This window comes from Odontesthes bonariensis, chromosome 9 (genome assembly GCF_027942865.1).
Source record: "Odontesthes bonariensis isolate fOdoBon6 chromosome 9, fOdoBon6.hap1, whole genome shotgun sequence".
NCBI classification, from domain to species: Eukaryota; Metazoa; Chordata; class Actinopteri; order Atheriniformes; family Atherinopsidae; genus Odontesthes; species Odontesthes bonariensis.
Window position 1 is genome coordinate 33,285,820 of NC_134514.1, and position 25,034 is coordinate 33,310,853.

The 25,034-nt window shown below is 41.8% G+C and overlaps 1 protein-coding gene across 2 annotated transcripts in view; it reads left to right on the top strand.

Annotated features, from left to right (window-relative positions):
• Positions 1-3,449: 3,449 nt before the first annotated feature.
• The window catches only part of smtnl (smoothelin, like), a 51,605-nt gene continuing 30,020 nt past the window's right edge, over positions 3,450-25,034 (top strand). For both annotated transcript variants that reach the window (XM_075474067.1, XM_075474069.1), the window contains exons 1-2: positions 3,450-3,539; positions 3,879-4,823. In XM_075474067.1, the coding sequence (XP_075330182.1) occupies positions 4,164-4,823 (660 nt within the window). In that variant the 5' untranslated portion in view covers positions 3,450-3,539; positions 3,879-4,163. The remainder of the gene's footprint in view (positions 3,540-3,878; positions 4,824-25,034) is intronic.

Sequence of the window (25,034 nt, forward strand, 5' to 3'; positions counted from 1 at the left end):
TCCGGTGGAAGGTGATCGTGTCCACGGCTTCTTTCGGGAGCTTCAGCTGTTCTCCTCCTCACGTTCCGGAAGCCCGGCAAAAACCAGGTTGTCTCTCATGCTACGGGCCTGAATGTCGAGAAGGGACTCCTTTATTTGTTTATTCTCCTTGTTGAGGCTTGTCATCCCCTCGGAAAGTTGCTTTACCGAGTCTTTCAATGTTTTGTTTTCTTCGGTTAGCAGGGTTAGCTGATTCTGGCTAAACTCCATGGATTCTCGCAGGGACTGGAATTCCCTGTGGAGGATCTCCACCAGAGCAAGCCTGGCATCAAAGCTCGCCAATCGCTCATTTATGGAGTCTAGGATGGCCACAAACTCCTTCTGTGGCGAGGCGGCAGCTGTCGGGGACTCGGCTTCGCGGCTGCGTTTGGTCGCCTGCGATGGCTTCCCCATGACGACGCGTTGGAAGCTTTCCTCCACAAAATCCTGAAGTGACTCGATCGTCTCTTCCAGGGTGGACGATATGTTAGGCAGTCCACGTAGATGTTTCAGACCTATATTTTTAAGTTTTGGGTCTTGTTTAGTCATTCTCAAATCAATGAAAATGCTCTGGCTGGAAGGCAGTGCCCAGACAGACAGAAATCTGTGGGACCACAGCTGAACTTTTTGGTTTCATACCACATTTCATGCTGACTCAGGAGTTGTTCTCAAAGTGGGTCAGGGCCCATCTGAATGCTCTTAGGACTTTCAAGGTGACCTGAAACATGGTTTTCTTTATTGAAACTTATTCAGTCAGTGTAACGATGGGTTCACCGTTACCTCCATATTCAAGCGCGGATTGAAATGAACATGCATATGACATACAGGAAAAAACATTTATTGATTCAGTGTATTCAGGTGTGTTTCCGGCGGGGGCAGAGACACTTTGCATCACCACTATTACAACCACTTGCTCCTTTTCATGTTTCAGGTTCTAGTCTAGTTCTGGTTAGTTTTCTCTCTTTGTGTTTTTCTAGCATTTTGAGTTTTGTTTTCCAGTTTTAGTTTGTTTGTTTTTCTGGCTCTGTTATGCTTTTTGTTAAGTAATAAATTACTTCAATTCATCTTCAACCTCCATCTGATCATTTGCTGATCTGCATTTGGGTCCTTTTATCAACATTTTCCCTCCAAACTGTAACAGTTCCTTCTTGTAGACCATAGATGTCAAACTCCAATCCTCAAGGGCCACTGGAGATATATTTCCCTGCTCTAACATACCTGATTCAGATCGATGCCTCATTAGCTGGTTTGTGCAGAATTGAACAATCTTTTGAAGAGATTTATTTAATCTTAATCAGGTGTGTTGAAGCAGGGAAACATCTAAAACCTGCAGGACAGAGGCCCTCAAGGACCGGAATTTGACATCCCTGTTGCATTTCCAGTTAAGTCTGTTGTCCAGGTAAACTCCCAGGTATCTTGTCAAATGTCCACAGAAAAGGGTGAAAAAGAATATCCTGCAATGTGATTTCTCAAGAAAGTTTTATGCATTCACAACACTTACTGCGAATGCAGTGAAATATTGCCATGCTCAATAATTACCAAAGAAGTGCAAAAGCCTGTTCCCACTGTCACAGCAGTGCCCCTTCAAAGATCGAAAAGGCCCAGAGATACTTCTTGCTACGATGAATTTAGAAAAATACTTTTGGGATTTTCCACACTGAAAATGTTTATATTTGCATTTTCCTTTTATTTACTAGTTTAATGTAGTCTCTGATATGACCTGAGAAAATGCTTATGACAACGAGAAATGGATACAATTGCATTAATACAAAGGCTGTAGTTATTTCAAATCTATAGAGATGAAAAATCAAACATTGAAAGCTGTACAATAATCAATTTAGAAATGATAAAGAGTCTTTGTTTCTATATTCACTGAGAGTTTATTATGCTAACAGAGAGGGAGCTCAGTTTCATGGGGCTACCTAGTCAAATTTCTGCAGTGAAAGAAAAGTGACTCGTACATGGTCGATAAAAAGGGCTGATTTCCTGTTATGTTGTAGATGATCAGTTAATTGCAGGTGATATGCAGCTTTGATCAAATAAATACTACTTTGTTGTTTTCTTTATGAATTTTTGATTTTCAATCAGTAGGATAACCATTGAAACTGACCTGTGTATTGTACTGCTCCCAGCAGACTAATAAAACATCAGGGTGTGTGTGTTTGAGGAAGAGAGATAGGATGACACATGGGAAGACAATTTTATGTTAATGAGACCCCTCCTTATCTCTCTCCCAACTCACACACACACTTTGTAACACACACACATAGTTGACAGTAAGCTGGAGGGTGGAGTGTCAAAGTATGAGTCTGTCTTTTGCATTGGCACACACTCACACCAAGCTATCTGGTGTGGAATGTTTGCTCTGTTGGGGTCCAGTTACACAGGAAAGGGGGGCAGTCCTCAGTCAGTCTCATCCCAAATATCAGCCACACAATTAGATTTTTTTTATTTATTGTTTCAACTATGGTGGCCAGCAAGACAGACTATAAAACCCCATTGACATTAACACCTCATTTAGAGTGTTTAACATGATACAAATATAATTACACATCTGTCAAAGCAACATTAATTAATTTGGATTTGTTTGTTTGACCTCTGACAAATGTAAATCCAATATAACCTCCTTTTAGTTCTTTTTTTGGTGTGTCCAAAAATGTGGTTCTTCTGTGGATAAATGCTCTACGATGTTCACCATTATGATGGAACGGTTTGTCTACTCACTGGTACGGGGAATATGGAATATGGCAAAATATGGCCTTGAGTTTTTTCATTTAAAACAGTTGGTTGCTGTTTCTAGAAATGAGTATGTAAGACCATAGAGTTGCTGTCCGTGAAACAAAAAAAATAAGCTGAAAGACGCCGACAGTTAAGCTTAGAGTTGAAAAATTGAAGGTTCAGGTCACAATGTGGGTCAATCTCTGTGAATTCACATTTTGTTTAAGTGTTCAACCCATCCATCCATGAATGCCTACAGTCAATGTAGAATAGTGTTCAATTCAATATTAAAATCAATTATTTTAGCTGCTTAAAAAGATGACAATGTTGTTACTTATTTTCATCTTAATTTTACTGCATTGATATAATTTCAATGCCACAATGCAGTCGAATGATAGATTCAAAAACAAAATAATTCCTTCAGTAGCTGTTCTATCTTTACCTTTGCTTCATCCTTTACTTTATTTTATATGATAACATAGAATATGATAGATTTATAAATAGGAAAGGAGATAAAAAAAAGGTCCCGTTCAGAGTTTACACAAAACTAAGTTACCCAGCATGCCTTCCATTCCCCCTCCCCTCACATTTACAACTCTTTCTATGGTAGTTCTCCACTCCACCACACCCTCCTCCGTAATACTTCCCATTCTCCTCCCTCCTCCAGGGCAGAAGAAAGGCGTGATCAACCCTGAGAGTTTAAACACACCAGAAAGCCAGCCGAGCTCGCACACACTATGACATCATACAGCTGTTCAGGTCTGAGGAAACCCCGATGAGCTGTACCGGAGAGCAAAGCTTAGGTAGGTTAGTTTGAACTGTGAGTTCAGATTTTCTTTTGTGCTTTATAGTTGTAATGAAAAATGGAAATCTGTCAAGTTGTAGTATATGGTTGTTTTTCTTCTGTTCTTGTGGATTTTCTCTGATTTTCAGAACAGATTTTCTTGCTTTCCTCAGTCTGATCTGTTGCGCTTAACACAACTGTTTTTTGTTTTTTTTCTCAAATTGATTGTTAAATTATTTAGCAGAGCCTTATCTCTCAGTGTTGCAGTCCTGGAGTGCCCATAGAGTAAAAAATTTACAATCTGAAAATCAGTGGATCTTTTAAGCGTTTGACAATCTCGTCTCCTTTGTACTTTCAGAAGACAGCTTTGAGTCATTGGTTCTAGAAGAGCAGAGCTTACCAAAGATAACGCACTACAGGACATCCTTTCTCTGGACGAAGCTTAGGGAGTATAACGCAGAACAGACTTTTGACACCCCCCAATTCTGCAAGCTCTAACCTCTCAAGTCTTGTAATCAGTCCCCACCCCCTCAAGCTAAATCCTCAGCACACTGACCAAAGACATTGTCCTGTAGGCATCGGATTTCCCTCAAACATATTAACGTAAAAACACCAAAGGTCATCAGTGGCAGCAGCTGTGCCAATGGAAGCTCCAACCCTGGTTCAGATGGGAGACTTGTGTCACCCACAATCTCCCTGTCCAGAGGGGGAGACAGTATGTGCAGCTCTAGCCCGTTGTGAGAACACACTCCGGGATGCAATTAGGAAGATCCATGTTGATGTCACTACTTTTAAGACTGGTATGGAACGTCGTTTGGAGGAGACAGCCAACCTGAGTGGCCCCCTTGGACGAGCTGTGGCTCAGCTTCAGCAGGAGAACCGGCAGCTCAGGAGTCAGCTGGAGGTTCTCACGCGACAAGTGGAGCTCCTGAGTGGCATCACGTGTGACAGGAGCATGTTGTTGAACAGTAACTCCAGTCACAGTCAGAACCACAAGAATGACCTACATGACCAGGATGCAAAGGAGGTGATCTATGGAAAGGGTGAGGCTCACACCCAGAGCCAGACTCATATCCACATCCAGACTTCCAATTTGGGAAGCCAAACACAGACATGCAATGACATCAGCAATCAGTCTAACTCTTCTTCACCCCCTGTGATCTTCCAATCCTCCCCGAGCTCCAGTAGTCCTCCTGCTGCCTCCAGAGGTTCCTCTATGGTGATGAGCCCAGGGTCCAGCAGCAGCCCCTCCATCACCCGCTTCTCCAGCCGAGCCACCTTTGCTCTGTACAACAAGACCAATGTGAGTACCATAAGTTTATCTATGAGTTATACAAAGTCCTTAAGTGCTTCCCAAACTGATGTACTATATACCCACAGAAGAAAAGTGCTTTCATAAAGCATCACACAGTACATTCCCTTTGAATGTGTTACTTAACACCATCAGTCATACTACCATCGAAAAAATGTAATGTTTGGTTCAATCTGGTTTAGAGAATAACTCTCAAAATTGCATTTGAATTACCAACACCTAGGCTTTCAGAAGCTGGAAACTGAGAGATTTATCTCATGCATGATTTTAAACTTTTCCAACTATTCATCTGTAACATCTCGCTACTGTATTTTAACTATTAATCAGCAATAACCGATTATTTCAATAATCTATGAGCAACTTTTAGGTAAATGTTTCAACTTTTGATCCTTTGCTTTTAGCTAACTATTTCAAAGATTTATTTTTTAACTTAATATCAGCTGGGTTATTTCTGTGTGGAGTTTGCATGGACTCCCCATGCATGTTGGTTCTCTTCAGGTACTCCGACCTCCTTTAAAGACATGCATATTAGGTTTATTGGTGATTCTAAATTGACTTTAGGTGTGAATGTGATTCAGTGGCGTTACATGGCACTGTAAAAATCGGATTAAATTACAATAAGACTGAATTATTAAATTCATGTACACACTTTAATCTGACAAGGAATAGAATCAGATTGGGTTACTCGCGATCAGATTAAGACCCGGGGACAACTCGGTTGAAAGTCACACTAAACGTGCTTGTAGACGGGTGTAGCACGTGGTGAATTGGACTTTGTGTTTTGCGCATGCTCGAGATTTTTACCCGGAGTCGTAAACCGGAAGTCAAAAGAGACAATATTACTGTTGTTGTCGCCGCCGTCAGAAAGAAACAAACAACGCGATGTAGAATGCACCGTTGTGCATTGCGTTTGTGCAATAAGCAGCTCATTACAAACGAAATGTAGAGGGACGTAGCTTCATCTTGCTCTTCGTTCGCCATCTTTCTCGAATGCCTGAGTTTGTTGTTGTTGTTGGTGGTGAAGCAGTCAACCGGAAGTGGCTCTATTAGCAATAGTTGAAATGGGTACAGCGCCACCATCGTACCGGGGTATGGCATGCTTTGTGCCAATGATTCGATTCATTCAACGCCATATATCCAAGGATAATTACCCTTGCTCAAATAAGGAGCATAACCCAACTATTGCTATAATCAAATTAATCTCATCATGTAGAACCCACTGATTGTTTGCTATGTCCATCTATGTGTTGGGCCTGTGCTAGACTAGCAACCCATCCAGGATTTACCCTGCCTCTCACCTGATGGTAGAAGGGATAGGCTTCCCACTTGTGACCCTGAATGTGTTTAAGTGGGTATGGAAAATTGATGTATGTATGTATGTATGAATGGATACTCATTATTTATCATTGTATATTTACTATTCATCATTTTTAAAACCACTTACTTTTATGGAATAACATATGAAATCTAAATTTTTTTGTCACTATATCACATATTTCTCCATTAGCATTGACTACCACAAGTTTTGGCCTAATACTTAGTTATGATAACCGTTGATCCATATGTCTTCTTATTTATTCCAGCCATAAGCCATTAGGTTTGGCTGTCTTTTAGCTGTTAGCTAAGCTTTGGCTATTAATTACTTTTAGCTCACAAAATTATTGTATTATCATGTTGACCTCCTTTTTGACACTGTCACTGCTAACACATGTCATCTGCTAAAATCAAACTGTATAGTCTCATGCAATAGCTCTTGTGTTAAAGAAACAAATTGTGAGTTTGAAAGTACTCTTGTGCTGTGGATGTGTGGATATGTGATGGGAGACACTGTCTCTGTCACTGCTCTTGCACAATAGCCCTCAGCCAGGATACTTAAGGATTTATAAAGTACAGTAATATGAGTCAAGAGGCTCGTGGGCAGTGAGGTAAGTGTAGAGAGTGTTTTTTCAGACTTCCACCAAATATGTGAAATCAGCATTGTGAAATGTAGGATCTGATTGGTCATTGTTGTTTTTGTCCTGCTCAAACCACACAAATCCAGTTTTTCCAGGATTTTTATGTATAATCTTACCCTGAATGATTAAATGGTTTTGGTTATGAGAAAATTCCAACTTCTTTTTGAGTGAAACTCTTTCTAAACTCAACTAAATAAATATAAAGGTTGATAGGTGAAACTAAAAGCAAGCACGTACACCCACTTTATGTAAATATGACATTTTTAACTATACCAAGGAACATTTCAAAGTCTGAGTTACATAACAGTTCATCACTTCTTCAGTTGTAACCAGACAGCTCGAGACAAGTTTTACTGCTTTGTGGTTTCTGAGTAATTTCCAGGAATAGAGTCTTACTGTCACTTTGGGGTGCTTCATAAGAGACATGGATTTGGCATCCATCTATCCTCTCTTAGCTTGTCTTGCTTCGAAGGAAGTTTTGGCTAAAAAGAACATTTTTGAAAACCTACATTTTGGTAAAAAGACATATCAGCAAAGATAAGGCCTTGTGGAGGAAAGTTACCGGACCTGTAAACATGAGAGTCCAGTTCAAGAGCACTGTGCCATGACTAATATTTTCTTTCGTGGTTTCATTTTAAGAGACTTTTGTTCAATATTTCACCCTCTGCTTGGCTAGGTTTAGGCAACACAGCTGGAGGGTTAAGTTTAATTCAATTCATCTCAAGGCACTTCAATAAGCCCAATCCAGACATTTAAAGTCCAATTCATTGTAATCAAAATCAATCCATCCATTTTCTATACCCGCTGAATCCGTCGGCCAGGTCGCGGGGGGGCTGGAGTCTATCCCAGCAGTCATCAGGTGAGAGGCAGGGTACACCCTGGACAGGCCGCCAGTCCATCACAGGGCCACACAGAGACAAACCAGACAAACAACCACCCACACGCTCACACTCACTCCTAAGGACAATTTTAGAGACACCAATTAACCTAACATGCATGTTTTTGGACAGTGGGAGGAAGCTGGAGTACCCAGAGAGAACCCACGCATACACGGGGAGAACATGCAAACTTCACACAGAAAGGCCCCAGCCGAGAGTTGAACCTGGAACCTTCTTGCTGTGAGGCGACGGTGCGAACCACCACACCACCGTGCAGCCCCAAATCAAAATCCAATCAGATTCAATTAATTAAATTCAAAATTAGTCCAATTCATACATACAGAGCCAATTCAAAAACTATTTCCTTGCTAAGGAAAACCAAAGATTGCACCGAAAGTTCTCTTCGATCCAATCTCCCTTTTAGGTAACACGATTTAGGCACTAAAAGTTCTTGGTTCGGGTTAAGAACCATAATAAATTGTTTAGAGTTAGGAAAAGATTGTGAACAGGTTATGAATAGACTGCTTCATAACATTACAGCCCAGTCTCATAAACAGCAACCAAACAAACAAAATGTGAAAAATTCACAAAAGAGAACTTTTTTTTATATGGAACATACATTGTGCATTTTTTCTAGCCACCATGCATTACATTCAGGGTCTGTTGTTACAGGGTCTGTTGTTACAGGGTCTGTTGTTACAGGGTCTGTTTTAACACAAAACCCTCCAACTTTCAAATGTGTACTTTGTTTCCTCTTAAATGTGATGCACCAGATGTTATGTGACTAGTTCATGAAATGTAGGGACAAGGTGTCCCTCTATGAAGTTATTTTGTATCTGATATAAAGAAAAGAAAAACAGGAGAAATTGTGTCTGTGGACATGATTAAGTTTGCTGTGAGACTGGTTTGAAATTAATGCAGCACATTGGATCGCGGTAATGTTAAATACAGTGATCTTAAGCACACTACTGAACTAAAAAATGGCTTAAAAAAGAAAAAAAAACACACAATTTGAGGGGTAATTTGAAACAGAATTCCTTTTAACATTTTATAATTGAGGAAATGTTCAAGAAGAGCTGTCAAACATTTTAGCAAACTTATGCCATAAATCAGCTGTGTGTGTGTGTGTGTGTGTGTGTGTGAGAGAGAGAGAGAGAGAGAGAGAGAGAGAGAGAGAGAAAGAGAGACTGTGAGAAAATCTGTGTAACTGACACAGAATTGTCTATGTATTTACATTGCACATGCGCAAGGTACCATTTTCTGGAAATACTGCACATGTATGGAATGCACACATCAGCACATCTGCAGTTGTCTGAATGCTGACAGTTTTAGCAGACATCAGCTCAGGATGTTTGGTCCACAATTGGGAAAAATTGAAAGCTACTTCACTTACTTTAGTTTTTGTTGCAAACCTATTTCTGCTAAATGAGGAATTTCCTCTTCTGAGGCCAATAATGTCAGTATTTCTACAGATTGATTTTACTTACATTAATATTTTTTGGTAAATAAATGACTGTATACAAATTTTCATTGGACTGTGTTCAGTTGTAAACACTTTATCAAAGAGAATCAGATCTATTTCTAAATGAAAAATAAGCCAACAATCTTTTACATATACTTTGTTTTTAATAATTGTACATATCTTGTTATGGTTTTTACTATGTATTCATACAATTTACTAGCCTGGGAATTCCCATGCTGCTTTGCGCGCGATTTCATCTCATCGAAATGTGGACGCGTCAGCCAGGCTAACAATTTACAGTATAAAAAGTCATAAATATTCTATAATGCTCACAATAATGTTTAAAACACATGAAGGCACATTCTTCCTGCATCTGTAATTACCAAACTATGTGATGGATACAAGGAAGGAATGAGAACTTCTGTGAAATCATGCGGTCAGAGCAAAAACGTCACAAGGATACATTTGTTTCTCTGTGTTTCTGCTGTGGGAGATCCCCTGCTTTCAGCTAAACACACCACTTCAGAACATCACAGATCTCAAAATAATGTGATATACTACACATGTGTGCACAAAAGTTTGTTGTATATATCCTGCTTCTCCGCTCTGCGCTGTCCTAATTAGCTTCATGGGATTTTTATTTTCATTTCTTCTGTTGCCATAATGTAATAATTGCAGTCATAACTGCAGTTGGCTCTCTGTGCCACATCCTCATCTGTCTGTCAGTTAGAGATGAGGAAGATACAGTACATAAAGTTCAGTTAGCTGTTCAAACAGGCCTTACCGACATAACACACACATACACTGCATGCATTCATAACAGCTCAAGACTGAGTTGATGCTATCAGGAACGGAGAGATGTGTATAGGCGTGTCTGTCCTCCAGCTTGCTCCAGCTGTTACTGTGGTACCTGCCAGGCCGTTACAAAAGCTGCACAGGCTCATTTCACATCCAAAACACACCTGCATATGTATTCCCGTATTCCATTGTATTCTTATTCAGATCAGGAATACACCTGCAGCGCATATCTTTGTGAATAATGAACTCTATGAGAAAAGAAGCCTTCTTTTTATGATCTTCTCTTTAAACATGAAGCTGAGTTAAAATATATTTGATGTATTTTCCTTGGAGAGGTTTATTCCTCACCATCTACTTGTTCAAGATTATGATTAACATTTTTCAATTTACGTCAAGCTTTGTCATAATTTGCAGTCTCTTTCTGATTCATTATAGTGGAATTCACATAAAAATGCTTGAATAAAAATACAGCTGTGTGTAAGACTCTGTGATTTTGGATGTTTCCATCTGGAATGCTTTTGTGGGTTTGTAAAGAGGCAATGGTTCTCAGCAGCAAGAATGAGCTGAGATTAGGATTAGGACAAATACCTCAACCCTAAACGTCCCCTCGTCTTCTTCTTTTTCTGTTCCTAAATCTGTTCCACATTTCTAATCACCAACACACTCTCTCACACACACACAAACAGACACACACACACACACACAAACATATACACACAGGTTTATAGACAGCACCATTGTCGTCAAGTGCCAAAGCAGCCGTCTCAATGGACCATTGTGTAGGATATTGTGCTTCATTTGGAGTTCATAAAGTGTGGAGAGATTACAGAGTTGGCCCTCTTCTTCATTCCACCGCAAATTCCTTTTTTTGCCCGTCCTCACCTGCCATCCTTATCTCACCTCAACTAATATTTACTTGTAAGCTAAGGATTTTTTGTCCCCTCAAGCAATTTTAGACATCAAGCTTCACATTTAGAGAAAAACTGAACTCAAGGTGACTAGCTTTTTCCAGGGCAGTAGTCCAATTCCCTTTTTGTTTTCCCCCTCAATAACCCGCTTTCTTTAAAGCAATGTGTTCACCTTGACGGTACACTGAATTTGAAATCCAGAATAACATTTGTTCAGGCAGGCTACTCAGTAAAGCTCTTCCCACAAATCAGTGCATCAACTGATATCATGAATAAAGTATTTTTCTATTCTATTCTATTCTATCACCACCAGCCCACAATCACATACAGAGTGCTCTGTCTAAACTGTGCTAGCCTGGCTACCCTCACTGCTTCATGTGCAAGCTGCTTTGCAACCCGCCTCCTCCCCAGCTCCTCCTTTTCAAACTAGTCTGATTTTTATCAAGATCATGTCTTCTATCAGTGCTGCCCTGTAATATACTGTTGGGAGTCCTTGTTGCTGCTGTCTCTTGAGCTTTCAAGTTTGGCACATGGAAGTGCAGGGAGGTCCCAAAACTGAGCCTTACTGCCAAAAATAAATCACTAAATAGCCACTCCGATTGCAGTTGGTCAGAATGATCATTCTGAAGAAAGTGACCCTGACTAAATTAATCTGAAAGTCCCAAATAATCAATAATAAGTCAATTTCTTTTAGGGCCTATAGAACCAGTCAGAATTTAATTCATACAGATTAAATCTTTTTGGATAAAATCTTCATCCTAATTATTCTATGTATGTCTCCGGTTCTGTTTTCTTTTACAGAAACACAGTACTTTAATTTTCTCTCTTGCCTTCAGAAAACTTTCATAGACATACCTATACCACTCCAGATTCCAACACTGCAGTAAATTTGACACAGAATACATCTCTCGCGTTTGTGTTAAGTAGCAGGAAACAAACGGATTAGAAGAGGCAAGTTCAATAGCTGCCAAATGTTCACTACCAAAACAAAAAGACAAGGTGAGTTTGAGTTTTATATCAATCCACCGTTTACGTCATTCATCAAAATACAACAGCTGAGTTTTGGACACTTGTAGATGCTTTTACTGGCTGAGACGAACGTTTTCACTTTAAGGTGCTGACAGTGCTCAATTACATATCAATAAATCATCATCTGGCACATTTTGGTTTTAGGACTCATCTACAAACCCTGCAAAGGTTGTTATTGGTGGTGTCACACAGTGGAAAGAATGAAAGGCAAAACTGCTTTCAACAGATTTTAGCAGCAGAATTTATGGGAAATGGGGTAATCATTTTGAGGAACTTCTGCTCTGTCACTACCAATGATCTAAGACTGAAGCTAACCATTGTTGAACCCTTTTTTTTTTCTCTTTTTTGCCGTAATTATAAAAAAATTATTGGAGTGCATTTCACAGTAATATCACAGTGGCTCTCAAAACTGCAAGCTTTTCTATTTGTCTGAGTTTTGAGCAGTAAGTTTTTATTTTACAGCGTGATGATTTGTGTTAGTACAAATTCCATCAGGTTAGACTTCCGTCACGTCAGTGTTCTTCTCTCCTTCTATCCCTCCTTGTGCACACATTAACTCCAACTCTCGATCTGTATAATCAGCAGACCACTGAAGCATTTAGTCTGCAGTGTTTCTAGTTTGGTATCAGTCTAAGATTAAACTGATGGATAGATTGTGGGTTCAGAGCACTTAAATGTACTGATTCAAGTCCAAACTGAATGACACTAATATAAGTAGTTGCCGGAGCACGCGTTCACATGCAAAGGCCCTTTTTTATTGACATGTCTTGGAAAAGGTTAAAACATAAAGGGTCCTTTTTGCCTTGCGTGCACCTTTTGTGTTCTCTACATTTGGCATAATTCCTCTGGATTATGAAAAAGTAACGCAGCAGCTACCTTTTGATACTATAAATGATGAGTTGACCCAATCTCAGGAAAGAATAAAAGCTCTTATTTTGAAGAGCTCAAACATGGTATAGTTATGATGTTTTCACTCTGACCCCACACCGATACAGCTTTAGTTTCCAGTCATCAGTGTTGTGACACTCATGCAGGAAATTCTGTTTTTAAGTTGTACTGTCTTTTTCAACTTATCTCCCACTCCCCTGCAACGTTTGATTGGATTATGCGGGTATAGATGGATTATTTTTCATCAACTTGCTGAACTGAAACAGTTTCTGAAGGTCTGTGAAATTGCAATAAAGACAATCGCTAATATTGAGCAAATGTAAACTCCTTTAGAGATCTTGCAAAGAACAGAGACAAAGGGGATCTGTGGCAGCAAACATTGCCATCATATATGTACTGTACCGTAAGAGTAAGACAAAGCAAAGATGGCAGCGGTCTAAGCCTTCATTAATGTGGTTTGATTTTGATGCACACCTTTGGAATGAGCCAGAAACATCTAATTCCAGTCGGCAAATCCAGTCAGTCGTGGATCCAGTATATTTCATTTATGCTTTATTAGCACCATTAAAGAGATGTTAATAGATATTGATACCATTTCTGAATTTGTTCCAGAGATGTTTTATTGCGTGATTTTTGCTTAATTTGTAGTTTGAAATTTAAAAAGTCATAACTACTTCACACCGAGTATATCTGACATTAGGTTGGTGTAATTACTTTCCAGATACTGTTGCTTTAATCAACAGATTCAAATGAGAATGTGTGAGCAAGTGTTTCCAGAATACACTCACACTTTTACAGCTTTGCAAATTAAGTGGGAACCCAGGGTTGCATCCCAAAATTAAGAGTGTAGGGCTGTTGATTACAATATTAAAGACAGTAATGTTAAAGAGATTTTACCACCGTATGCATAGACTCACCAGGACTAAACCAGCCCAGACATTTACTGATAAAAGTGACAAATCTCTGTATCTCCTCTTCATCCACCCACCTTCTATATTCCTTTCCTATCACTCCTTCCCCCCTCCTAAACCCCTCCCCCATCTCCCTCTTAGAGCTGCTCTACACTTAGGTGCTGTTTACACATACCCAGGTATTTTGATAAACGAAGACCTTTCCCTTCGTTTGTGCCTTTCGTTTATACACAAACGGAGTTTTTTCCTCCGAAAACGAGGCATAAAAAAAACTCCGGCAAAAGTGGAGATTTTTTAATAACTCCGTTTAGCGTTTGTGTATAAACTGGTTGAAAGAGACAAAAACGGAGTTTTGGGCAATTGAGAATGAGGAGTTGTCGTCATAGTACAGAGCCCCGCCCCTATCCGCCATGTTGGCAGGATGCTAGCGTGAAAACGCCATTCTCTCCGTTCGTTTACAGTGTACGCGTGTGTTTTTAAATCAGTAAGTTTAAACAGTCCGGAATTGCAAGAACATGCCTGGAAATCACTGCTGTGTGAAGAACTGTTCCAGTACCTCACATAATACGTTTGGGAAACATAGGAACAACAAAATACATTTTTTCGAAGTTCTTCCTGTCAGCGGTTCTCTATTAGGCTTCTGATTAGCTTGTGTGGAATTCTCATTGTTCTAACACTGCCACCGTCAGGCTTGGCGTAATTTAACAGCTCTTGATAGCGTTTTTATGCTGATCAATGTAGACGTGTTTTTTTTTAAAACGGGGCTGTGTGCACCTAGTTATTTTTGCAAACGAAGGTTAGAAAATATGCGTTTATCAAAATACCCGTGTATGTGTAAACAGCACCTGAATGGCTAGATTTCTGACACCAACCGGGGGGTTCATGGTTATTAATACAGAAAATAGTTTCCTGAATGCCAAAACTTGCATAAATATATCTTTTGGCTTTTGAATCTTAACTCAAATTTAAACCTCCTTTGGATAAATGTATCACTTCAACCAACCCATATTAGAAAATCCCTACACTCTTGTTGTTCACTGTGTCTCCATATTGAAGATTAAGGTTATTTTGTAATATTTTTTAATGTAAAGGTAAGCTATTAGTGATTATAATAGATGTTGAAGGATAGAAAAAATAAAGTGAAAGCAGGGCACAACCGAAAAGAGGGCAAGCTATGTGTGTGTGTGTGTGTGTGTGTGTGTGTGCATACTAAGGGTTTAACAGAGGTATGCAGCCACTCCCTGGCTACCCCAGACTCTCGTAATGACTTCCAGACAATAGGCCGTGTTCCCGTCATCATCTCTGTGGAAACAGGTTAATAACTGGGTGGCCAGTGGGGTCGGTGGGTGTTTTTTTGCTGCCGGTGGGACTGCTCACCCTTGCTGACCTCTAGAACCAGTAAAACTGGTCTGCTTCAGGGGTTGATAAATTTTAGCTTTTGATTCCTAGACTACGTCACCAAAACCCATCCTGGTATACTTGACAGCTTTCATTTCACTGCACTCCAACTGCAGTGTTTTGGAGAAATCCACAGCAGTACATAAATCAGTTTTAGGTGATGGATGACATACTATAGCAGGGCTACCCAAATCCGGTCCTCGAGGGCCGACGTCCTGCAGGTTTTGGATGTTTCCCTGCTCCATCACACCTGATTCAGATCGATGCTTCAGCTGGTTTAACAACCTTTTGAAGAGCTCCATTTCATCTGAATCAGCTGTGTTGAAGCAGGGAAACATCTGAAACCTGCAGGACGTCGGCCCTCAAGGACCGGATTTGGGTAGCCCTGTACTATAGGGTTATGGGTGAGAAGACAGGAATACCAAGAGACACCAAAACCTCCCACAGTACCAGCATAGATAAACAAAAATGGGTGCTAACAATACAGCAAGAATATGATGAATTATTTAGAACTTTTATTCAAAAAATTGCTGAGAAGCAAATTGGTCATTTTCATATGCAGACATCCAAGTTCCAAAAACTCATTTCAGGGAGATGCTTATCGAACAATGCTTATCGAACAAGAAATACAATGCAGATGATGGCGCGTTCAACTTAGCCTACCTCCACATGTTTTACAGTCATTAATGCCCCTTTTCCACCGCCAAGCTAGCCCTACTCTACTCGGTTCGATATAGCCCGACACTACACTACACGACACGGCACCAGTAACATTTCCTTTTCCACCCAAACTGTGGCCTGGAAGTGGGCGGAGTCGGCCCGTTCACCACTAACGTGACGTCGGTTTCAGGTGACTACAAAGTGTCACGCCGCGGTTAGTCAAAAGTAAACACAAGATGGAGTGTAATGTGTAATGCAGTTGACAATCCATATTGTTTAGTTAAACCAAGCTCTTTATTAAAAAAGACAGTACAAAAGTAAACAGCAGGAGTTGTCTCAGATACAGGCGGTGACGCCAGTGTTGGTGCCGGTGGAATGCAGATAGCAGCTGTTGCCTCAGCTGCAGATTGCGATGCCAATGTCGGTTCTGAAGCCTGCGGGATTGGAGGATCTTCGCTGACCTCAGCAACCGAACACTCAACGGTTGCACAAACCGAGTCTTGAGGGGAAAAAAAAAAAAAAGTGTGAACATACGAAACACATACACGTAACCGCATAGGTGAGACACTGTGCTAGCCTTCCAAAACAGCGTTGTTTGCTAGCTCACTCAGAACAACTTATGAGACTGTAACTTTTTACACAAGTTAAAGACTGAACATGTATTTGTTACGATATAAAACATGTATTTGTTACGATATAAAACATGCATTTGTTAAGATATAAGCGTTGCACCAAGGGGATAAGAACAACACTTACCATTTCCCATCGCCTCCAACAAAGACGTCGCCGTATCCACGCCGTTCGCCGGGCGGTGACCGTAAATGCCGTCCATTTGGTCGAACCACTTCCATGTCTTTCGGTTTGACCCACTCCGGCTGTTGTGGTCCTTTACCTGCCGGTAATCACTCTTCAGCTTGTCTCGGTACTGCTGAGAATTCCGGTGATAGCCATGGTTAGCTTCTCATTTCGTGTTGCTCCATCCAGTTCCTCCTGTATGCGGTCCTCGGCCACCACACACAGAAAGGTCTGCACCTCGCTCACTGTCCATGGGTTGGCTTTCCTTCTCTGGTCTTCCATCTTCGCAATTCTGTTTATTCTCTGTTGCTCTCGCAGGTGTGTTTTCATACGGCGGGTGATTATATAAAGCTCCCCGAGCTTCGTTGCGTGTATGACGTAATTTCACCTGACCAATCAGTGGACAGCACTGATCACGTGACGTTTTAGCACCGACTAGTACCTACTAGACCCACCTCTGAAGCAGGTACTTGCCGGGGCTCAAAATTGTAACGGGTCCCACCTTCAACCCGCGGTGGAAAAGCTCCCAATCAGGGTAGAGTGGGACCGTGTAGAGCTGTGTTGGTACAAAAATGTTCGGTGGAAAAGGGGCATAAGTCCGCTGTGGGCAATACTGAAGTCACTATTGCATACAGTGCACCTCGCCACAGTGTCATCATTCTTCACCTTCACTAGAGATGGATACACTTTAGTATATTCTGCTGTAAAATGAGTCTTATATTTTCGTTTTTTACTCGAGGATTCACCCTCTGCCATTTGGCAGGATGCACAGTTTTGAGTGGTAACTTAGGTGACTGTCGGAGAGTAAATCGAAGCCCTCCCACACCAAACGTTATTGGCTTATTTTGCTGACTAAACCAATCAGCGCGCCTTCTGACCAGCAGTCGCCCTGAGCGCTCGTTGATCAGAGCAACGCTTTGGACAGATACGCACAGGTTTCACACCTCTCCCCACACCCCTCTCTCTCTCGTGCCTGCGCAGTCGAAACGCGCATGGTGCACGAGTTATTGTGTTGCCTGCACGCTCTCACTCGCATTGAAAAAAAAAAAAACACTCCCTCGCATAGTCTAAAATCCGGGATATTTTATCCGACTCGCGGGCATCCGTGATTAACTTTCAATATCAGGGAGACTCCCGGAACTTCCGGGAGACTTGGGATGTCTGCATATGTATTTATATATTTTTATATATGTTGCAATTTATGGGATTAGTTTCCAACAGGTCGGTGACATGATTGGATATTAAAAAGAGCATCTTAGTGAGGCAAAGCCTCGCAGAAGTAAAGATGGGCAGAGGTTAAGTGTCAAACAAAACTGTGTCTGTAAACTGTGATGCATTTTCAGAATAATGTTCCTGAATGTAAAATTGTGAAATCATTGACTATTCCATCATAGTACATAATATCATCAGAAGATTCAGAGAGTCTGGAGAAATCTCTGTGCACAATGGAAACAGCTTAAAATCAGAATTGGATGTGTGTGATCTTCATGCCCTCATGTAGCATTGCATTTAGATACGATTCTGCCATGAAATCACTGCATAGGCTCAGGAACACTTCCAGAAATCACTATCTGTGAACACAGTTCATCAGGCCATTGGACACTTTGAAAAAGTAATTGATTATAGTTCCTAGTTATTTCTCCCAAAAAGTAACTGGATTTGTAATGAAATTAAAGCATTTTAAAAGTAACGAGTTACCATGGAAAGTAACTATTTTAGCATTTAGTATTTTGGCAGACTCACCTGTTCCGAATGGGCTGCATCAAGCTGGCTACAAGTTGTAGTAGTAGCTCCATGAGTTGCCATGCCAACGCAAGAGTCGTTTACTCACGAGAGTAGCTAATTAAGTTTTCCAAATGCCCAAACGTAGGTCCAAAATTAGACACCAAATCCCCATCAATTTGAAGAGAAAGTGCTCTGGATGTCAGGCTGGAGCAAGATGGAAAAACAGGTGGAAGAAGACATACCAACCAGCTCTTCCTTCGCTATTGATTAAACAAAGTTTTATTGTGGGAGGGGGTAGAGGCGAAGGTAATATTCACTTGTGAGGGACTTCTGCTATTATTGAAATGATTGTGTTTACACCATCACTCATCTCTATGCTCTGTTAGCCAGCAGCTTGTTTGTTTGCTACTTGCACTGTTGGCTACTACTTTATCTTGCTATGTTGGCTCTAGGGCAAACTATACACTACACTGACTCACATCTCACCTAGTGGCAAGTGATTTTACAGGGAAATTTAGAGTGGCCTTAAACTTTCAGTTAAACATCTCAGCTACATTGTACAAAGGCAGATTTTATATAACATTATTGTAATTGCTTTTTTAGAAATTCTGTCAATAGGTGATTTTTTTTATGTCCATCCATCCATTTTCTGCTGCTTATCCAAGTCTGGGTCACTCCCCCGGATGAGCAGCAGTCTAAGAAGAGATCCCCAGACCTCTCTGTCAGGGTCATCTCCTTCAGCTCTGCTGGGGGGACACCGAGTTGTTACCTAGCTAACCAAAATATATAGTCTGTTCAGTGGTTCCAAGGTCTGCCCCAAGGCATCCTCCCAGTAGGACATATCCAAAACACCTCACCAGGGACGTGTCTAAAAGGTGTCTTGATGTGGAGGAGCAGCAACTCTACTACAAGCCCCTCCCAGATGACCCTATTGCTTTGGCACCACCCCCCTTGCTGGCAACTCTGCTACCAGTGTATTTCTGGGTGTATGTGATTTATGTGTCTTTTTTGTGTGTTTTTAATGACCTTTGATTCATGATTATCAGTATGATTGATCCTTAACAAAATGATTATGGTTGTATTTAATAATCAGGTTTTGTTTGCCTTCTGTGGCTGTGGACATTGATTGTTTGGAAAGCTGTGCAAACACTTCAAGTGAGGAGAGAGATAGGCCTGCCTGTAACAACATACAGCTGGCAGGAGCTTCTTCAGCAGCAGCTCTCTGCACCGAGAGCTTTGGATCCCAGTGTCAACTTATTGGGATTCAAAGGCAAAAGTAAGATGGAGAGGCAGCAGAGGATGGTAAGGGAGTAAGAAACAGCTGGTAGGGACACAACCCCCCTGTTCTACCCTCTGTTACTATGGGGAGTGTCTGCTGCCTAGTTAACAAGGCGGATGAGTTGGCAGCTTGCCTGGTATATGATTGCCTGTACTGAAGGAGCAGCTTACTCTCTTTTTCGTAGACGTGGCTGTCAGACAGGATACCGGATTTGCATGTGGAGATGGAAGGCTTTACACTACAGAGGATGGGCAGAGATCAGACAAAGATGGGTGTGGCAGTTCTGTGCCACTCTGGGTTCGTTCAGCAAGACAGCAAGCCTTTCTCGGCAATTTTAAATGCTTTATTTTACACGATTGCTCGTTCTCATGTGGAGTCTTCCCAGCTCCTGCGTCCGACTCCACTCGTGTCTCCTTCCTCTCCTCCCAGGTCCAGCTCGCTACTGTTTTTAAAAGGGGAGAGTGATTAGACAATTGGTTTCTGGTGTACTAATCACTCACCTGATGCTGCTTCCCTGAGTCCCTTCCACACCTCTCTCCTGCAGCTGATGCACCACGCCCCCTCCACAATGGGAAAAAAGCAAGGTGAGGTAATTTGTCTGTATGTTAATGATGACCAGAGGTGTCATACTGGACAGTAAAGGAGAGAGTTTGTGACCCAGTTATTGAGCTACTTTGTGGTGAGTTGTTGACCCAGGAAGTTCTCTCATGTGATTGTTCTATTGGTGTACATTCCCCCATCAGGTAACAGGAGGTTGGCCACAGAAGCAATATTGAGAATCACACATGACTTACAGCGTTCCTTGTAAAATATTGACTTGTTTGCAAATGTCAAAGAGAGTTTTGTTACTAAGTTGCTCCCTCCACTGGGTTAGTCTGATCATAACTTTATATCCTTGATGTCCAGGTATTCACTAGTGATATGGAAACAGCGGAAAATCATGTCCAAAATTGTGCACATCTGGTCAGAGGATGCCTGCAGATTTTCAGGAGGATGCTTTGAATGCACTGACTGGACTGTGTTCTGACTAGAGACAGAGATCTGGACAGTATCGCTGACAAAGTTACCAATTACTGTGTTGAGTTTCCCAAACAACAAACTGTGGGTGACAAGCAAGGTTAAAGCTGCTGTTAACTGGAAGAAAGTTGCTTTTTACAGTGGCGATAAAGACAGGATGAAAGATACTCAAAGGGAGTTGAAGGTAATTATCAAACAGGGCAGACGAAAATATAAAGAAAGAGTTGGAGGACTTATGTCCAATCGTAGAGCAAGAGGGCTGGAATGGTATAAAGTCTATTACTGGATATGGGATCAGTAATGCTGGTGTTCTCTTTTGGGGGGATAGAGGTAAATTATGCTAATCAGTTCTTTGCATGGTTCAATAAATATAACTTTTCTTCACTTCATGAGTATATTCTCTCTTCTCTTATGCAGAGCAGCTCTGACTGTTGCCCAGGTATAACTATTGGTAGTAAAAAGGTTTGTAACCCTGGTTAGAATTACAACACTCAGAAATACCAGTTTCCTCAAATGAATCATAGTTTCATTGCAATGTAGTTGTTTCTCGTCCAGTAGTAGAATTTATGAGCTTACCTGAACGCATCACCTGCGGGCCTCGTGTGTGAGAAGGTGAGAGAAAGAGAAAGAAAAGGAGAAGCCTCGTGCAGCCGCAGGAAAAGTGTCCCTGTTCGACGGCCAAAAGTGCTGATATTGTTGAAACTGTCGTTAGAGATTGAGTGTGGAGAGAAACTTACCTGTTGGAAGTGAAACCGATCCCGGGAGCGACTCGGACGAGTGTTTCCCAGACTTTTCGGAACTATTTTGAGGGACGAATTTCTCCGCTCAACTGTGATCCACACCTCTACTGTTGCCGCATGGAGACTCATGGTTCATCGGGACCAGTGTGGGCATCGGTGTGGTAGGACAGGACCCAGTCCTGAGGAGTCACACATTTTATTTGCACTTTCTTTTCTGAGATCTCAGTATTTTCTTTCTTTTTTTTTTTACATTTTTTTCCAAAAAAACAAACTGACAAAGGAACTTAAAGAACTGTTTTCCTTGGAGGATCCTGAAGGACAGTAAACTGAAACAAACAGTGGAAACAAGGAATAAAAAGGACAATTCAACCCATTAAAGGGGAAAGAGACATTTTTATTTTATTTTATCTTTATTATTTTCTATACCAGTACTTACCTGTTTCAGCTAATTTCATTTCATTCTGTGAATTATTATTTTGCTTTAAGAAGAACTGTATTTCATTTAATGGGTGCAAAACTGAACATTTCCCGTTAAAAACAAAGCTGAACGTTTCAATATAAACATTCATACCATATTTTGTGTTGTGTGTTATGTGAGGTGGAGATCAATGCTCTCATGCTTCAGTGCTACTGCCAGTCTCCTTAGTCGAACTTAGTTGATTAGATAGAACCCAAGAAGACTAAGAGAAAGGTTACAGGTTCATCAGCATTTAAGGTGTATTAAGGCCAATAACTGTGCAACAATAAATTCCCTCACCCCCCAGCTGTCCACACCACCCACACTTGTCGCTCTCCCACTCCTCCCTCTCTACCACCTTCTCCCTCACCTCCCTCTCTGTCCCACTTCTCTCCCCTCTCTTCCCCTTGTAACATCCAGCCGCCCCACCACATGTTCCCTTGACCCAGTCCCTTCCCCTCTCCTTCATTCTGCTGCCCCTGATCTTCTTCCTTACCTGACCCACCTCATTAACACGTCTTTGACATCAGGCTCTTTTCCTTCTGCTTTCAAGACTGCCAGAGTCACTCCTCTTCTAAAGAAACCAGCTCTTGACCCTTCAGAGATCAAGAATTATAGACTGGTATCCCTTCTACCCTTCCTGTCCAAAACTCTTGAACGCGCTTGTCTTTAAACAACTGTCCTCTTACCTCCACCAGAACAACCTCTTGGATCCCCACCAGTCCGGGTTCAAGGTGGGCCACTCAACTGAGACGGCCCTCCTAGCAGTAACTGAGTCACTCCAAACTGCTCGAGCTAACTCTCTCTCCTCTGTCTTGATTCTCCTGGACCTGTCTGCAGCATTTGACACAGTGAACCACCACATCCTTCTCTCTACCCTGGAGGGAATGGGTGTCTCTGGCTCTGCACTCTCCATGTTCTCATCCTACCTGACAGGTCGCTCCTACCAGGTAACACTGAGAGGGTCTGTGCCGAAGCCACGTAGGCTCACCACTGGGGTTCCGCAAGGTTCGGTCTTGGGTCCTCTTCTTTTCTCCCTCTACACATCATCTCTTGGTTCTGTCATCCACTCCCATAACTTTTCCTACCACTGCTATGCAGATGACACCCAGCTGATTCTGTCTTTTCCCCCTTCTGACACCCAAGTGGAGGCACGCATTGCTGCGTGCCTGGCAGACATCTCGGGGTGGATGTCGATACACCACCTTAAGCTCAACCTGGACAAGACTGAGCTGGTGTTTCTCCCGGGGAAGGGCTGCCCGTTGCAATATCTGGCCATCACCATGGATGACTCCGTGGTGACGTCAACTCGGACCGCGAGGAATCTGGGTGTGACCCTGGATGACCAACTGTCGTTCTCGCCAAACATCGCATTAGTGACCCGTTCCTGCCGATTCCTCCTCTACAACATCCGGAGGATTCGCCCCTTCCTCACCGACAAGGCAGCACAGGTACTCATCCAGGCTCTTGTCATCTCCCGCCTGGACTACTGCAACTCGCTCCTTGCTGGCGCCCCGGCTTCTGCCAACAGACCTCTGGAGCTTGTTCAGAAAGCTGCTGCTCGTCTGGTGTTCAACCTCCCCAAGTTCTCCCACACCACTCCCCTTCTCCGTTCTCTACACTGGCTCCCCGTAGCTGCTCGCATCCAGTTTAAGACTCTGGTGCTAGCCTACAGGGCAGTGGAAGGAACAGCTCCTTCATACCTCCAGGCTATGGTCAAGCCCTACACCCCCGCCCGACCACTTCGCTCTGCGGCCTCCAGGCGCCTGGCTGCCCCATCACTCAGCGGTCCCTGCACACGATCGACACGGTCACGGCTTTTCTCTGTTCTGGCACCCCGATGGTGGAACGATCTTCCGACTGATGTCAGGACAGCTGAGTCGCTGCCCATCTTTCGCCGCAGGCTGAAAACCCATCTCTTCAGGAAACACTACCCTGATCCGCCCTCTTAGGACATCACCTGTTTCGTCCTAGCTCCTTACGCACTTATTTGTTTCCTAAATTGTCTTTGTTTTCTAAATTGTCTTCCCATTTGTCTAGGTACCTTACTTACCGCACTTACTCTAGCACTAGTTATGCTCTTAGCTGTTTGGTTTAGGAAGGAAATGCACTTTTGATTTCTTGTGACCTGAAGTTCTTTTGCCTACCGATGTGGAACACACTTATTGTAAGTCGCTTTGGTTAAAAGCGTCTGCAAAATGACCGTAACGTAATGTAATATAATGTAACTAAGCTGGCCCTGATGGTGTCCATCCACTCACCTTGAAAGTCTGTGCTGACTAGCCATGCTCGGTACCTTTTATGCTTCACAACTGTCACCTTGATACAACTGCCAGCTCTGTTAGGATCATACTTTAAAAAATATATATTTTGCAAGTATTTTTAACACTAAACAGCCACATGTTTCTGCTCAAAAATCATTTCATTTTTGAAAGTGAACACTGAAGTTTTAATGAAAAAGGCTCAGTCAAGACTTTTCTTTCTAAGGCAACTCATATCCTTTGACATTAGCTCAAGGCTTCTAAATGTCTTTTATCAAGCCATCTTAACGAGTGTATTTTTATGCTGCATTTTGCTGGGGGGGGGCAGCATATCTGTCGAGGACAAAAATATAACTACTGGGTTAGTTATTGGTCCTACCCCAGACTCTTCTCCACAGGGAAATTATGTTGTACTGCACTTTGAAGGCAATCCCATGCAGTGTTTTTAAGGGACTCAGAAACTCTTTCAGTGAGTGATTAGTGATGTTTCAGTGCTCTACTGAGCGACTGAAAAACTATTTTGTTAGATATTGTAATGCACAATGTTGAACAAGGCCTATTACGCAGCAGCTTGTTTGGCTTTGCTGGTGGTATTAATTTGAGTGATCTAATCTGTTTTTCTTACCTGTAATTATGTAACTTAATTTTGTCTTATTGGCTTTAATTTATTTTTCTTTGGCTTTTAATCATGTTTCTTTGGCTCTTTGGATGTTGATCCAAACATCCATGAAGATGGATGTGGTCTAACAGGAGGTTAAGGAGGTTGAGGAGGTAGGACCTGAGTCAGTTCCGGATGATCTCTCTCCTAAATGTAGAGGAGAAACTTTTCTTTAGTGTAGTTGCACAGATATTAGCTAGTTATTTTGAAAGGAATAGCTTAATAGATACTTCTGTGCAGAAGGCATGAATACCAGGTTTCGCAGGGTGTTTAGAGCACACTAGCATGATTTGGTATCAGATTCAGACAGCCAAGATTGAGAAAAAAAGACTTGCATGTTATATTTCTGGATCTAGCAAATGCATTTGGTTCAGTGCCACATA